The sequence below is a fragment of the Lithobates pipiens genome, unplaced genomic scaffold, assembly GCF_037356315.1.
Source record: "Lithobates pipiens isolate NorthernLeopardFrog02 unplaced genomic scaffold, aLitPip1_a1.2 Scaffold_19, whole genome shotgun sequence".
In the NCBI taxonomy this organism is placed as follows: domain Eukaryota; kingdom Metazoa; phylum Chordata; class Amphibia; order Anura; family Ranidae; genus Lithobates; species Lithobates pipiens.
The window spans coordinates 464,667,652-464,684,634 of record NW_027507764.1 but is presented as its reverse complement, the minus strand read 5'-3'; the positions used below and the strand labels follow the sequence as shown (position 1 = coordinate 464,684,634).

Genomic DNA, 16,983 nt, shown 5'->3' with positions numbered 1-16,983 from the left:
TTAGTGTGTTTCTGCAAAACTGAAAAACGCACTAAAAACAAAAAAAAATGCATAGGTGTGAACCAGGCCTCAGAGAAACCGGTTATCTGATCTCCTCTCCTCTCCTCTCCTGATGCCATCAGCATGAGGAAAGGACTGCCAACAACCAGCTTCTATTTACATCCATGTCCAGCTGTTATTGAACACAGCTGATCATGTGGTGAAGAGCCGCCGATTGGCTCTTTACCTTAATCTGTGATCAGCTGTGTCCTCCGGACATTGTGATCACAGAGCGTGCCGTCCTCACCCTGTGGCGGGTGCGATCACGGGTGCCCCCATCACATGACGGTCTCCCAGAACTAGCCGGCCGCGCTGTAGCCATAATTCAAGTGGTTAAAGGATAAGTTCACCTTTAAGAAATAAAATAATAAATGCATATTTTGTTGCTGGTTACAAAAAAAAAGTGTGTTATTTATTGTTCTTCTTAGGAGCATGTAAAGCATTACAGCCACGATGAGCAGACAGCGATGTCAGGCTGGAGTAGAGCCGGTGTTCTGCCACATAGTGTCCGGCCATCATATAGTGTCCGCGCCGTACTGCGCATGCGCAGTACGGAGCAGACGAAGCTTCGGAAAATCTCCGAAGCTGAACGGCGCCTGCGCCGTGAGTGGAGGTGGTAGCCCCACCATCCAAGCGGACATAGGGTTGTGAATATTAGAGGACCCCTCGCGGGCGAGCTTCGCTCGCCACGCTTCGGGCTCGGCTCTTTTATATTCCTACTCTATGTCCACTTGGATAGTGGGGATAGAACCTGGACTCACGGCGCAGGCGCCGGTCATCCTCTGCAATTTTCGGAATCTGTGCTGCTGTGTACTGCGCATGCGCAGTAAGCAGCGGACACTATCCAATGGGGGACCATATATGATAGGACACTGGCTCTGATAGGTGTCAGAACCCACGGAGGATGGCAGTTTGTTGTGTATGGTGTTGTGTAGTCACAGACCAGTTAGGGTGCCCATGCTGACCCGTGTCCACAGCCAAGTGTGCCTACCAATGGGCACGTGAGCGTCAGAACTGGACCACGGAAGAAGGTGGCCTGGTGAATGGTACAGTTAGTGGGCGACATGTGGTGAAGGAACACAACAACCAGATGGCAAAGAAACTTGACAGGGGTCACAACCCTCCTGTACTCTATCACACATGGAAAATAAAGGGCTTTGCCTTTAATTCTACTTTCAATAACCCAGGTATGAGACACAGCGCCCAGTGCAACGGGTCATAGAGGAGTATGAACCTGATATACGGCCGCCGTATGGTCTACAGACTATAAGCACTCGGAGGAGTCCATAGACTGCCCGGTACACACAGCCCGCCTCTCTGTACGGCGCCCCGTATAACATACCCACCCCTCCTCCATATATTCTACAATAGTCACCCTCATACCTCACTCTCCGCCGTCCGCAGTCTATGTATAGCCGTTAGCTGTGCGTCTCTGTGGTAACAAGCACCGCCCCCAGCTTCCAGCTGATTCTCTGCCCAAAAGAGAGTCACAGTGCCCCCTAGCTATAGGAGGAGACTATGCAACCCTATATCCCTTTGGCGACAACTAAGTGATGATCAGAGAGCCCTTTACTTGACGTCTCAGCCATCCTCCTGTGTTTCATCAGATTTGGCGACCCGTCAGAATGTGTAACGGAAGTTACGTTTCATCGTCGCCATCATGCTACACCCCACACACCTCCACAGTAAGGATATACTGAAAAGGGGGGCAATCGGACATCTTGTTACACCCACCGGAGTTTTGCATTTTACACTTTTTTTTTTAAAGAGGAGTGCCAACTGAAAAAAAAAATATTAAAAGTCAGCAGCTACAAATACTGCAGCTGCTGACTTTTAATAAATGGACACTCACCTGTCCCAGGGTCCAGCGATGTCCGCAGCAGATGACGAGCAATCGCTCGTTTCTCTGCTGCCCCCGCCGCCATCCTCTGTCAGGGAATCGAGAAGTGAAGCGTTGCGGCTTCACTGCCCGGTTCCCTACTGCGCATGCACGCATCTTCATTGGTCCCCGTTGTGTCCTGGGAGCTGTGTGTTTCCCAGATCACAATGGGGGGCGGGCATCTGCGGCTAGCTTTTCCCGGAAGTGGGTGCAGATACCTGTATTATACAGGTATCTGCACCCCCCTCCCCCCTGAAAGGTGCAAATTGTGGCACCGGAGGGGGGAGGGTTCAGATGAGCACTTGAGGGTGGAGGTCTGCTTTAAGAGTAAACTCATACTTCCCAACTTTTTGAGATGGGAATGAGGGACACCTTTCAGCAAAAGTATGCAGGCGTAGGACACACCCCATTGCCACGTGCACTTAAAGGAGAATTGTAAAAAATAACAAGATTGGTTAAAACCACAAGTGTTTTTTTTTTTTTACCTCTACTTTTCCTTTATATTGGCTTTTGGAATTTAAAAATACAGCAATTTAGAAATCAGATGAAAGGTTTAGTGGCGAAAAACACTTTTTGATAGATAAAAAGTACATTTTATATACCTCTATTAGATCAGAGCAAAATGAGGGACAAATGAGGAGGAAAGAGGGACAGAGGGACATTGCTCCAAATCAGGGACAGTTGGGAGCTATGGTAAACTGAGTTTATATACAGTACTTAGAACTCCAGCTTTCTGTTTAGATGTTGAATTTTCAAAGCAGCGGCAAGCCTGCTTATCTCACAGGTTTGCTAATCGGACAGAAGTTCGCTGCTTTTAAAATTCAACATGTAAATATTCATACGGAGTTCTAAGTACTGTATGTCACTATATAAACTGAGTTTACTGTTAAAAAAAAAAAAGTGTAGAATGCAAAACTCCAGTGGGTGCAACAAGATGTCTGCTTGCCCCCTTCTCACTGTATCCTTATTGTGGAGGAGTGCGGGGTGTAGCAAGATGGCGGTGACAAAACGTCACTTCCATTACACATTCTGACAAGTTGCCAAATCTGGCGAAACACCGGATCTCTTTCACTTCTACATTCCACCAACAGTACCAGTCATCAAAGCGGCTCACTGGCAAGCACAGGGATTTTTAACCACTTCAGCTCTCAAAAAGATCCCCCCCTGTACTCTTAAAAAAAACTAAAAATATATGTCCCTTTTTTCCCACAAATAGAGCTTTCTTTTGGTGGTATTTGATCACCTCTGCGGTTTTTATTTTTTGCGCTATAAACTAAATAAAGACTGACAATTTTACTTTCTGCTATACAACAAATTCCAATTTAAAAAAAAAAAATATAAAAAAATTTTTTTTTCATGAATTTAGGCCAATACATATTCTGCTACATATTTTTTGTAAAAAGAATTCCCATAAAGCATATATTTATTAGTTTGAGCAAAAGTTATAGCATCTACAAACTATGGGATATATTTATGGAATTTGTATTTATTTAGTTCTAATTCCGGCAATGCAGCAGACATTCGGACACTAACTGACACTTTGTGGGAACCTGTGACACTAATATACTGATCAGTGCTAAAAATATGCAGTCACTGTACTAATGATACTGGTTGGGAAGGCGTTAACATCAGGGGCAATCAAAGGGTTAAATGTGTGCCAAACCAGTGTTTGTTGGGCCAAGGCTCAATGATGCACATGAGGGGCGATGGATGATTCATATAACCGGACCTAACAGAAGACCTACTGCAGGTCAAATGGCTGAAAAAGTTAATACTGGTTGTAAAAGAAAGGTGTCAGAAGAACATGCAGTGCACCAGAGTTTATTGTGTAGGGGGCTGTGCTATATACACAACAAAGTCCACATCAAGACCGGTTATGATGTATTCGCATTGCCATTTTGAAGAATTCCTGCCACTAATTTTCAAAGCACAGAATCCTGTAAGTATGAAGGGATAATACTGGAGGATGATCATTACTGAGAACAATCAGTACCTGAAAATGTTTGTATATTGTATAATGAAATAGTGTGAAAAGTAATCCCCATTTCTGGTACATGGACATGGGTGTGCACACAGGGTGTCAGGTGTGCCTGGGCACACACTAATCACCCTGTGTGGCACAGATTCCCCCTGTTTAAACCCCTTATATTTCACCAAAGTCCCTTAAAAAAAACGTAAAAAATAAAATACTAAAAACTACTGCCCCTGTCCACTGCCACCAATCTTTGACTCAATGACACCGTCCGCTGCTCTACTGGCACCATCAGTATATATACACACATGCAAACATTTTGAGCTTTTTTTTTTTGAGCTTTGGGGTGCACACCCTATTGCAATAGGCTGTGCAAACCTATGTACATGGAATTACTCAATGTTGTGTGCTGTTGTATTTATTCAAACGTGTCTCATGATGAAGACCATATACATAACAATTTATACGATCAATGACATATATAATGGATTGAAAGACGTTTCTTTTAAAATGATTGTTTAAAGATAGAACTAATCCCTCCTATTCTTTACAGACAATAAACCTGCTTTCTTAGCTTTTTTTTTTTTATATGTGCAGTGGCAATAGTGCTGAACATGTTATCAGTTATGATACCAGCCATTTAAAGTGGAACTTTATTATATTAACAGTTTAAAAAAAAAACTGTTACATTACTAGTATGTCTGTGCATTTGCTTGTGCTTTTAACCAAACTGTCATACCATTAAGTGACTGGTGTCATAATTGGTCCCATGTGTAGCACCATGGCAGTTGTAGATCAAACAGAGGCTAAGATAGCAGCTTCCATGGCAGAAAAGGATAGGAGAGTTTAGTTCCATTTTAGTGGCTTGACAGTTCGGTTGAAAGCACAAGCAATTGTGGCAGTTATCCTTCACACCATGCCTTGAATGTGTCTGTTTGGGGAACCCATTAAATCAAAGGGTATAATTCTATTTCTATACAACAGAAAAGATTTGAACAAAACTGTTTGGAATTTCCACCAGGACTGACCTTTTCTTTTTTTAAATGAAAGTGATCATCCATTGAACAAATTGTTCATTTAGTATAAGCAGTTTCTAAAAGAGATGGTGCTGAATTGTCCCAGGGCTCTCTGCTGGTTGCTAATATCTTTGGCTGCTTCCAGGTATTGATCTCTGGCCATTTTCATTGGCCAGGCTGATATGACCTCTCTCCTGTACATGTTTGGGAGTTCATTCAGCTCTGCATTGCAAAATATCTACACTGAGTGGGCAGGCAGGGAAGAAACTTAAAGAGGAACTGCAGTGTGCTCACATAATTTGTAATAAAAACATCTTTGCCATTCTGAAGTGTCCCTCCAATCACTTTGCAAATTATTTTATATATACTGTGATTCTGTACTTGCCAATTTTGCTGCAGAAATCTCCCTCCACAGAGTCTGGCTGCAGCCATTTTAACTGTGGGCAGCTGAAGCTGCTGCCTGTTCACTTCCTGGATCTACACAGACACACACCTCCAGCTTTGCAGCTCTCATTGGCCCTCTTATGACTCATCCCCCCTCCATTCCTGGCAAAATTTCACAAGAGAAAGAGCTGTGCATGATGTTATAAGCCTAGGCTTTTTAACAGGCAGGAAACAAGAAGTGGGCTGTATAAGGTATTTATTGGCAGAAAAAAAAATGTTTTACTATCCAACGTTAAAACAACAAGGGCAGATGATTTAATAGATGAAAAGTTGAAAAAACTACTGAAGTTCCACTTTAAAGTGTTACTTAACCCAGGACCCCACAGTACACAGAACACGAAAATGCAATTATTTTAGTAAATATAAAATGGCTAAATACTTTTTTCTCATCTTGTGACTTCTATCAGTGTGTAGCCGAGCACTGGTTAAAACTTGTAGGAGGAGTTTTAATTTTCCTCTGATTGTCCTAAGCTGCTGCAGGACCACTGACCCTCTGTCTGGATAGTACTGACTGGCCCTGTGCTAATCACATGCCCCCTCCTAGGAAAAAAAAACTCTAGCGATACACACCAAACTGAGCATGTGCAGAGTGAATCCACTGGGTCTGTTTTATCAGGAGATGGATTGGAGACAGTGAAAGATGGGGAGCAGTGATTGATCTTTATTACAGGAAGCTCCTGCACAGAGGAAAAACGTCACACTGGATTACTGCACAAATATGGAAGAAATACACAGAGCACACAAAATGAGAATGCACATGCCTCTTGTATTTAGACAATGTGTGCATATCCTGGAGTTCATCTTCCCCTTTTCTGTCGATGTATCACGTCACACCCATGTTTAGCGTGGAACAAACAACCCCCAACCCTAAGACTACTTTCACACTGAGGCGCTTTACAGGCACTACAGCGCTACAAATAGAGCCTGTAAAGCACCTCTCCTGTGTCTCCAGTGTGAAAGCTCAAAGCTTGCAGGACAGTCAAAAAAGTCCCGCAAGCCGCATCTTTGCAGCACTCCTAAAGCGCCCCTTCCCATTGAAAACAATGGGGCAGTACTGCAAACCTTTAACCCTTTTGCAGCCGCTAGCGGGTGGTTAAAACCACCCTGCTAGCGGCCAAATAGCGCCGCTAAAATGACGGTAAAGTGGCACTAAATATAGGGCCGTTTTACCACCGACGCCCGCCTGCGTCTGAAAGTAGCCTTAAAGCGGAGGTCCACCCTAAAGTTGACCTTCCGCACATTGGAACCTTCCCCCCCTCCGGCGCCACAATTGGCACCTTTCAGGGGGGAGGGGGGTGCAGGTACCTGTACAGTACAGGTATCTGCACCCACTTCCGGCGTAGATTCTGCAGAAGGTACGCCCCTTTCCGCAGAATCTACGCCACTTTCCGAAGGTCCCCCACTGCCTGCTGGGAAACACACGGATCCCAGCGACAGTGGGGACCATCCTTATTGCGCAGCACGACTCGCGCATGCGCAGTAGGGAACCGGGAAATGAAGCCGAAAGGCTCCACTTCCTGATTCCCATACCCAAGATGGTGGCGGCAGCACCCGAGAGACGATCGAGAGATCGGCTTCGCGCTGGGCGGGTAAGTGTCATTATTTTAAAAGTCAGCAGCTGCAGTATTTGTAGCTGCTGGCTTTTAAAAAAAAAAAAAACGGCGGACTCCCGCTTTAAGGCCCCCTATTTTGCATGCATGTGAACAATCTGTACAGACCCTGGGCTGGGGGCAACTTAGCAAGGCAATATCCTGTGCATTGTGCCCATGACACACTCATCATGGTTGCAATGCCTTGCAGGTCTAAAAAAAAAAAAAGGCATATATTTGATTTCTTATTGTTGGTGCATGTACTGTACAAGTATTACATTTGTTTCAGAAGGCGAAACATGCCTTTAGGTTTGGAAGTGTTATATGATAAATCGCCACTAGGTGGCGCAAGTCCTACAACAGCTGTAGTCCTTCAGGTCTTGCCACACAGTGGATTGTACTATTTTATAAAATAGGGGATATTAACCACAGCATTAATCATAATCCATCAGCTTTCTATACTGTCTTACATTTGACCATAAAATAACATTGCGTAGTGTAATTGTTGATATGGTCAAATTATTAGTAAGAGCATTGTATGTTTGGATTATGGGTTACAAGGATCCCCCCCCTCCGCTGTAGTGAATGTGTGGAGCCCCATTGGAAGGAATCACCGCGGACGCATGCGCAGTACCAGCTGTGGTTGTCAGTGTTGTGCGGTGACTCCGGCAAGATGGCGGCGGGGAGCAGTGTGGCCCAGAAGACCTGGGAGCTCTCTAATAACATGCAGGAGGTACAGAGCATCGACGAGATCTACAAATATGACAAGAAACAGCAGCAGGAGATCCTGGCCGCCAAGCCTTGGACCAAGGAGTGAGTGGAGGCTTCCTGTACACAGGGGGGAGGGGTGGCTGGGCAGACAGTACTAGCAGATCACTGCACAGGGTGACAACTAAAACCAGCTGACGGCAGAGTGGTGTCACTTCTTCTGGTGTCACTCCTGCCTGGCACTGACAGGACCAGCACAGTAATGGTGACGGGTCATCCTACCCAGTCACACCTCATGACTGCCATGAGGGGATGGGGGCACTCTCCTTATGGGAGCGGATGGGGTGGGGGGCACTCACCTGATGGAGCGGGTAGGGGTCTCTCTCCTGATGGAGGGGGGCACTCTCCTGATGGAGGGGGGCACTCTCCTGATGGAGGGGGTGGGGGACACTAACCTGATGGGAGCGGAGGGGTTGGGGGGCACTCACCTGGTGGATGGGGTGGGGGACACTCACCTGATGGGAGCGGATGGGGTGGGGGCACTCACTTGAATGGGGGGGACTCCCCAAAAAACAGGCTGGCGGTTAAAGTAGAAGAGACGTAGTGAGGTTGATTTGGGCCACGTTTACACCGTGGCACAGAGATGCCAGTTTTTCTGCAAGGGCACAAAAAACAAAAAGGTTCTCTGTGTGCCTTGTTCATACTGGTATCGCGTGTGGATTTTTTCGGCTCAGCATTCTGCGCCATGTATGTGGTTTTCTGCACTGAGAAAGAAAACTGATGTGACAACATTGGTGTGAACAGGGCACATGACTGACGTGTATGAGAACTGATGCCTCTGCAAGTGAAATCTGCGTGGTTTTGCATTCAAAATCGTGCCTGTAAACTGCCCCTTCTGCAGTCCCAGTGTGAAAGCAGGACAGGGGAAATAAAAAGTCCTGCATGCAGCATCTTTGGGGTGATGGCAGAGCAGTTTATACGCCGCTCTGCCACCACCCCTGACCAGTGAAATGAATGGGTGCCGCTTTGAAAGCAGCTCTAACCCCTTCTTGGGCTGTCGGACCCGCCGCTTCAGTGTGAAAGTGGCCTTAGACCCCATGCATGGGGGGAGGTAGTTTGTGTAGTGGTGGCTGAGAACAAAGCCTAAGGCCGCGTACACACGGGCGGATTGTCTGCCCAACTTAGTCCGCTGAACCGTGTTTCAGCGGACAATCCGCTCGTGTGTGGGCTTCAGTGGACTTTTTCAGCGGACAGTCTGACGGACTTTGTCTTTCGGAATTTCCGTAATTTTGTCCGTCCAAACTTGGCTTCAGCGGACAGTCCGCTCGTGTGTGGGCAAGTTGGACGGACTAAGTATGGCGCATGCTCAGAAAGGATTTACACGGCCGAAGGTTGCATTGCAGTGTATTGGACGTCGTTTTTCTAGTCCCGTCGTACGTGCTGTACACGTCATTGCGCAAGTTTTCAGCGGACTGTCTGTTCATCGTGTGTGGTCAAGTCCGTTCATTCAAAAATTTGGACGGACTGTCTGTCGGATTGTCTGACGAACTTAGTTGGGCAGACAATCCGCCCGCGTGTACGCGGCCTAACTTCCCTAAATGACAGTATTGAACTTTGACTGTTGCTAGAAAGGGGAATTCTGGGTTGGAGCAATTAAAGTGATTCTGTCATGGGGAAAAATATGGAGACCACCATTGCCTACCTTCCTGTAAGAATTTTAAAGCCAAGGAATTAAGCCACTTTGTAAAATGTGCTGGCATGCTATGAGTGAAAGTGGAACTCGCCCACCGCAGCTGCTAATCAATGGAAACATTTTCCAATATGTGCCTTCAACAAGAAGTTGAAATATTTAATTTCTGTTAAGTAGGGAAGCCCACACACTGATCAAACATCAGCTTGTCCAGCAGGGGTCAGTGTGTGGCCAGCTTCACTCCAGATCCCAAGAGATGAGCAGTCGGTCACACAGTGCCTTTGATCTCGCACTGCAGAAATACAGATAGGAGGCTCAATGCACAGAAAGTGTGCTGCTATTTTTTTAAGAGGCATTCAGGAACTAATATAAATCTTTCAGGATACTGCTAAATCACAATTATAATTTTCTAGGCATTCCCTAGAAGATTGCAAATCTTCTATTTGAGTTCAGGTCCTCTTTTAGGTATTTTACATAAGTGATCAGTTAAAGGGTGTAAAAAAAAAATAAAGTGCAGCTTTTTCTAAAAAAAATGTTATCACTAGTACTTGAAACTGGCATGGTTCTAACATGCTGAAATTTCACACATCGTTGCCATGTTGTCATGTCATGAACAATGTTTAATCATATCTTTTGTATTTGTCTTGTAGTCATCATTATTTTAAGTACTGCAAGGTGTCTGCCTTGGCACTGCTGAAGATGGTCATGCACGCCCGGTCAGGAGGAAACCTGGAAGTGATGGGTTTGATGCTTGGAAAGGTGGATGGAGAAACTATGATTATTATGGACAGTTTTGCATTACCTGTTGAAGGGACTGAAACCAGAGTGAATGCTCAAGCTGCTGCTTATGAATACATGGCTGCATATATAGAAAATGCAAAACAGGTATAGTTTTTTATTTTAGTCTTGATTTATATTGCATTATTGCTGCCCATCTTTCTCCCATTTTATAAGCAGGAGTTGTGTCCAGCTATTACTAGTATAGTATAGACTGACTGGTTGTACACAATTCTAGATTTACTATAATAAGGTGGCAAGTATGAGCATTTCTTGCATTAATTGATCTCTGTAGCTTTGTGTGTTGTGATGATAGAGCAGGGTTTTTTTTTTGTTAATTTTAACCTGTTGCCTTTTCATGCATTTTATCTATTTCTACCTCCCTCTCCTAGCACTTAAAGTGGTTGTAAACCCTTACAAACCACTTTGACCTACAGGTAAGCCTAGATTAAGGCTTACCTGTAGGTCCAAGAAATATCTCCTAAACCTATACGGTTTAGGAGATATTTGCCCGAAGACAGGCACCGCTGTCTACGGCGCATGCGCCGTAGACAGCGGCGCACTGAGCGCGGCATTTCCAATAATGGAGCTGCCGCGCGTATCGGCTCGCATGCGCGGGAGTGACGTCATCGCGGCTCCGCCGAATGACAGCGGAACCCCACCAAAAAGATGGATGCGCCGGACTACAGGGGACAGCGGTGACATTGCTGGCTCCTGTGTCAGGTAAGTGACACATAATGGACTACTATGCATCGCATAGTAGCCTATTATGCTTTGCCTTTGCAGGGAATGAAAGAGGAAGTAAACCCATTAGGGTTTACTTCCTCTTTAAAGGGAATACATTTAAAATTCTATATGCATTTCCACATTGTATTTCAATTCTTTCCAGCCTACTTCTATTAACCTGAATGATCTTGAAGATTGTAAACAATCTTTTTTTTAAGATCCCAACACATTTTAAGCCCGGTACACGTCTATTAGTTTGTAATTATTATTATTTTATTTTTTTTGCTGAATTGAATGAGGAAAACAAACTGGTCACTTCAGTCGGAGTCGCTGTACTAACAATCCAACGTCAGTACAGCAGTCTCCCCCACTGAGCAGTTGTGTTCTGACAGGGAGATGCCCTACCTGTACACTACGGTCAGCGCTCTCAGCCATTGGCTAAGAGTGCTGATTGTGATCCTGTCGGCTGCTGGTTATCCAGCATGCTCATCATTGGCTGGCTTCTGTTGGAATGTTGCCTTTTTTTTTTTTTTTTTTTTTTTTTTTTTTTTTTTTTAATTAAACTGGCTGATGCCGCACAGTCCTGACCTCAACCCGATAGGACAAGTCCATCCTCCCCAAACTCTCTCATCCATGTCTTTATGGACCTTTGTACACTGATGCGCAGTCACCAAATTATTTGGAGGACCAGTGCGGAGTCTCCTGACCTCAACCTGATAGAACAGTGGTCATCAACCCTGTCCTTAGGGCCCACTAATAGGCCAAGTTTTTTATGTATTGCTTTGGGGAGAGACAGACTAGAATACTGAAATCACTGAGCAGCAAATCATATCACCTGTGATGTATTTCAGTTATCTTGTAAGCCTGGCCTGTTAGTGGCCCCTGAGGACAGGGTTGATGACCACGGCGATGGAAAACCTTTAGGATGAATTCGAGTGGAGACTGCGAGCCAGGCCTTCTCGTCCATATCAGTGCCTGACCTCACAAATGCACTTCTGGAAGAATGGTCAAACATTCCCATAGACACACAACTAAACCTTGTGGACCGCCTTCACAGAAGAGTTGAAGCTGTTCTAGCTGCAAAGGGTGGGCCAACTCAATATTGGATGCTACGGACTAAGACTGGGATGCTGTTAATTTATGTGTGTGTAAAGGCAAGCATCTCAATACTTTTGACCATATACTGTATACTTGCCTGCAACGCTGTCCATAAATCTTCACTATGTGGCCTGCCCAGTATCACAACTTCAGGCTGTTATCTTGAGAAATCCTCTGGTGTCTTGTGTGCTCCTTTCAGTCTCCAATTACTAAAATGGAAGCTGGCCTGTTTGTGAGGCTGTCGACGATTTTCCATTAAAATGAACAGAGATTGAGGCATGCATTCATTATTGCATAGTGGGTTATTTTTGAATGCTGCACAGTAAACAGTACTTTGTAGGTATGTATATGGTATGCTCCAACTACTGCAGAAGGGGATAAGAGGGTAGACAAGACAGTCATTAGTGGTGCACCGCAATAAAAATTCTGCACCGTAACTGAAAATTAAGGATGCACTTGGCCAAAAAGCAAACCAAAGGGGACAGTTTTGAAGAGGTGTGAGTGTGTGTGTGTGTGTGTATATAATAAAGGGCTCGACAAATCCCAGGCGCCAGGTTGCCGTTGCGTCTAGAAATTGTGCCCTGGCGCCTGGGTTTTTGTCACTGACAGGTGCCTCTGTTGCTCTGTGTCTGATGCCTCCAGACACAGAGCACTGTCTGGTAGTTGGGATGGAGCAGGAAGAGAACGGCTCAGCAGTCGCTGACATCCTCCTCCCTTCACCACACACTGTTGGCAGAGCAGCGCCGCAGTGTGTGAAACTGTATGTAGAGAGGAGCTGTCAAAATTGAGGCTGAATGTTGGGGTGGGCGGGACCCGGGGTGGGCGGGACCCAGCTTTTCAACATCAGCCAATGGGATGAGATCTGGGCGGGCCGATACGTGTATGTGGCCACTCCCCTTTCTTAAGCATCCCAATCATTGGCTGGATAGCTGCCGGTCCCGCCCACCTGACATCACGCTGAATGTGTCAGCTCCTCTCTCTCCATACAGTTTCACAGTGCAGCACTGCAGGGAGCATTCAGTTTCACAGTTACACTATCGGCTGTGAAACCTGCCAGTGCCACCTGCCAATGCCAGTTAGTGCCATCTGCCAGTGCAATCCAGTGCAATCCAGTGCCACTTGCCAATCAGTGCCAGTTAGTGCTGCCTGCCATTGCCAACCAGTGCAATCCAGTGCCACTTGCCAATCAGTGCCAACCTGTGCCAGTGCCACCTGCCAATGCCAGTTAGTGCCACCTGCCAGTGCCCCATGCTAGTTAGTGCCACCTGCCAATGCCAGTTAGTGCCACTTGCCAATCTGTGCCACCTGCCAGTGCAAACCAGTGCCACCTGCCAATGCCATCTGTCAGTGCCACCTGCCAATGCCAGTTATTGGCACCTACCAGTTAGTGCCACCTGCCAGTGCCAAGCAGTGCCACCGGCCACTTGCCAGTTAGTGCCACTTGCCAGTTAGTGCCATCCATCAGTGCTACCTGTCAGTGCCCATCAGTTCCAACCTCAATGCCACCCCATCAGTGTCCATTAGTGCAGCCTATCAAAGCACATCTAGAGGTCGACCGATATGGGTTTTTCTCTGGCCGATGCCGATGCCGATATTTAGAAATCATGGCGGCCGATAGCCGATATATGATGCCGATTTTTTTTTTGGGCCGATATGTTAGGCCGATTTTATTTTATTTATTTTCCTTTTTTATTTATTATTTTTTTTTTTTTTTTTTTAATCCCCCTTGATCTAACACACCTTTCCCATTGGGGCGTTTTTCCAGGCGCTTTTGGGCTAAAAATAGCGCCTGTAAAGTGCCTGCAAAATGGCTCCCCTGCAGTCTGTGTGAAAGACAGAGTGCTGTCACACTGAGGCGATACGCTGGCAGGATCTTAAAAAAAAGTCCTGCAAGCAGCACGTTTGGAGTGGTGTATACCGCTCCGCCACCACTCCTGCCCATTGATATGAATGGGCACCACTGCCGAAGCGCATGCAATGCGATTTGGCAGCAGTGCTTCATGGGCGCATTTAACCTCTTCCTTGGCCGCTAGCTGGGTTATATGTGCCCCACTAGCAGCCAAATAGCACCGCTAAAATGATGGTAAAGAGCCGCTAAAACTTGCGTTTTACCATCAACGCTCCAGTGTGAAAGCAGCCTTCATAAGTGATACAGAAAATTTCTTACATTTAAACATTTATTAAACAAAAAAAACCTCCAATCAGTTTACTTGTATGTATGATTTAGATTAAAAAAAAAAAAAAAACCTATGTATTAAATAAAAACAGGTAGTCAAAACTTTTGGACGAAAAAAAAAAAAATGGGCTAACTTTACTGTTATTTTATTTTTAAATAGTGTAATTTTTTCCCCAAAAAAATGCATTTGAAAGACCTCTGTGCAAATGCCGTGTGACATAAAATATTGCAACAACCGCTATTTTATTCCCTAGGATCTCTGCTAAAAAAATATATATAATTTTTGGGGGGTCTAAGTGATTTTCTGGCAGAAAATACAGGATTTTTACTTGTAAGCAACAAGTGTCAGAAAAGATTTAGTCTTTAAATGGTTAAACTGAGAACTTCTACACACTGAGATGATTTCATTCATTGAAGTGTAAACATTGTATCTTTTAAGCCTCATGCACACGAGACGCAGTTAAACGCGCGTTCAGATGCAGTTGGACAGTTTTTTCAACTGCACCTGAACTCATTCAATGTTATCCTATGTGTCCATGCACACAGTCTCGTTTTTTTCCGTTTATATGCAGTTGCGTTTAATCTCGTTTTTCCAGAAGCAAAAAAAAATGCGTTCAGAAACAAAAATTTCTGCGTTTCAGACGCAAAACGCGGCAAAACGCGGTAAAACGCGGCAAAACGCCGCTACCGCGTTTAGCCGCGTTTGCGTTTATATGCGTTTTTAAAGGTGACCTTTTTTTTTACATTAAAAATCTCAAAAATGATTGCAAATGATGAAAAACCATTAGAAAAATATTTTAAACAATTGCAATTGCAAGTGGACAATCCACAACTTGTGGCAAGTGACGTGGCAAGTGGACAATCCACAACTTGTGGCAAGTGACATGGCAGGTGGCAAGTGATGTGGCAAGTGGACAATCCACAACTTGTGGCAAGTGACGTGGCAGGTGAAGTGGCAAGTGACGTGGAAAGTGGACAATAGACAACTTGTGGCAGGTGACGTGGCAAGTGACCTGGCAGGTGACGCGGCAAGTGACTTGGCAGGTGACGTGGCAAGTGGAAAATCAACAACTTGTGGCAGGTGACTGGCATGTGACGTGGCAAGTGGACAATAGACAACTTGTGGCAGGTGACGTGGCAAGTGACCTGGCAGGTGACGTGGCAAGTGACTTGGCAGGTGACGTGGCAAGTGGAAAATCAACAACTTGTGGCAGGTGACTGGCATGTGACATGGCAAGTGGACAATCCATAACTTGTGGCAGGTGACGTGGCAAGTGGACAATCCACTTGTGGCAGGGGACGTGGCAAGTGACATGGCAAGTGGACAATCCACTTGTGGAAGGTGATGTGGCAAGTGACGTGGCGAGTGGACAATCCACAACTTGTGTCAGGTGACGTGGCAAGTGGACAATCCACAACTTGTGGCAGGTGATGGGGCAAGTGATGTGGCAAGTGGACAATCCACTTGTGGCAGGGGATGTGGCAAGTGACGTGGCGAGTGGACAATCCACAACTTGTGTCAGGTGACGTGGCAAGTGGACAATCCACAACTTGTGGCAGGTGATGTGGCAAGTGGACAATCCACTTGTGGCAGGTGACGTGGCAGGGGATGTGGCAAGGGATGTGGCAAGTGGACAATCCACAACTTGTGGCAGGTGATGTGGCTGGTGACGTGGCAAGTGGACAATCCACATCTTGTGGCAGGTGACGTGGCAGGTGACGTGGAAAGTGGTGTGGCAAGTGGACAATCCACAACTTGTGGCAGGTGATGTGGCTGGTGACGTGGTAAGTGGACAATCCACAACTTGTGGCAGATGGCATGCCAGGTGACGTGGAAAGTGGACAATCCACATCTTGTGGCAAGTGACGTGGCAGGTGATGTGGCAAGTGACGTGGCAAGTGGACAATCCACAACTTGTGGCAGGTGATGTGGCAAGTGACGTGGCAGCTGACGTGGCAAGTGGACAATCCAAAACTTGTGGCAAGTGACGTGGCAGGTGACGTGGCAAGTGATGTGGCAAGTGGACAATCCACAGCTTGTGGCAAGTGACGTGGCAAGTGGACAATCCACAACTTGTGGCAGGTGAAGTGGCAAGTGACGCGGCAAGTAGACAATCCACAACTTGTGGCAGGTGATGTGGCAAGTGACGTGGCAGGTGATGTGGCAAGTGGACAATCCACTTGTGGCAGGGGACGTGGCAAGTGACATGGCAAGTGGACAATCCACTTGTGGAAGGTGATGTGGCAAGTGACGTGGCGAGTGGACAATCCACAACTTGTGTCAGGTGACGTGGCAAGTGGACAATCCACAACTTGTGGCAGGTGATGGGGCAAGTGATGTGGCAAGTGGACAATCCACTTGTGGCAGGGGATGTGGCAAGTGACGTGGCGAGTGGACAATCCACAACTTGTGTCAGGTGACGTGGCAAGTGGACAATCCACAACTTGTGGCAGGTGATGTGGCAAGTGATGTGGCAAGTGGACAATCCACTTGTGGCAGGTGACGTGGCAGGGGATGTGGCAAGGGATGTGGCAAGTGGACAATCCACAACTTGTGGCAGGTGATGTGGCTGGTGACGTGGCAAGTGGACAATCCACATCTTGTGGCAGGTGACGTGGCAGGTGACGTGGAAAGTGGTGTGGCAAGTGGACAATCCACAACTTGTGGCAGGTGATGTGGCTGGTGACGTGGTAAGTGGACAATCCACAACTTGTGGCAGATGGCATGCCAGGTGAAGTGGAAAGTGGACAATCCACATCTTGTGGCAAGTGACGTGGCAGGTGATGTGGCAAGTGGACAATCCACAACTTGTGGCAGGTGATGTGGCAAGTGACGTGGCAGCTGACGTGGCAAGTGGACAATCCAAAA

At 46.2% G+C, this 16,983-nt stretch overlaps 2 protein-coding genes across 9 annotated transcripts in view; one reads left to right on the top strand and one right to left on the bottom strand.

Moving 5' to 3' along the window:
* Positions 1–1,525, bottom strand: part of CSPP1 (centrosome and spindle pole associated protein 1) — a 140,275-nt gene extending 138,750 nt beyond the window's left edge. For all 8 annotated transcript variants that reach the window (XM_077492831.1, XM_077492832.1, XM_077492835.1 and 5 more), the window contains exon 1: positions 1,423–1,525. The gene's annotated coding sequence lies outside the window, so the exon portion shown is untranslated. The remainder of the gene's footprint in view (positions 1–1,422) is intronic.
* A 6,044-nt stretch (positions 1,526–7,569) lies between these two features.
* The window catches only part of COPS5 (COP9 signalosome subunit 5), a 47,287-nt gene continuing 37,873 nt past the window's right edge, over positions 7,570–16,983 (top strand). Inside the window, exons 1-2 of the mRNA XM_077492830.1 lie at positions 7,570–7,752; positions 9,988–10,222. Of these exons, the coding sequence (XP_077348956.1) occupies positions 7,613–7,752; positions 9,988–10,222 (375 nt within the window). The 5' untranslated portion in view covers positions 7,570–7,612. The remainder of the gene's footprint in view (positions 7,753–9,987; positions 10,223–16,983) is intronic.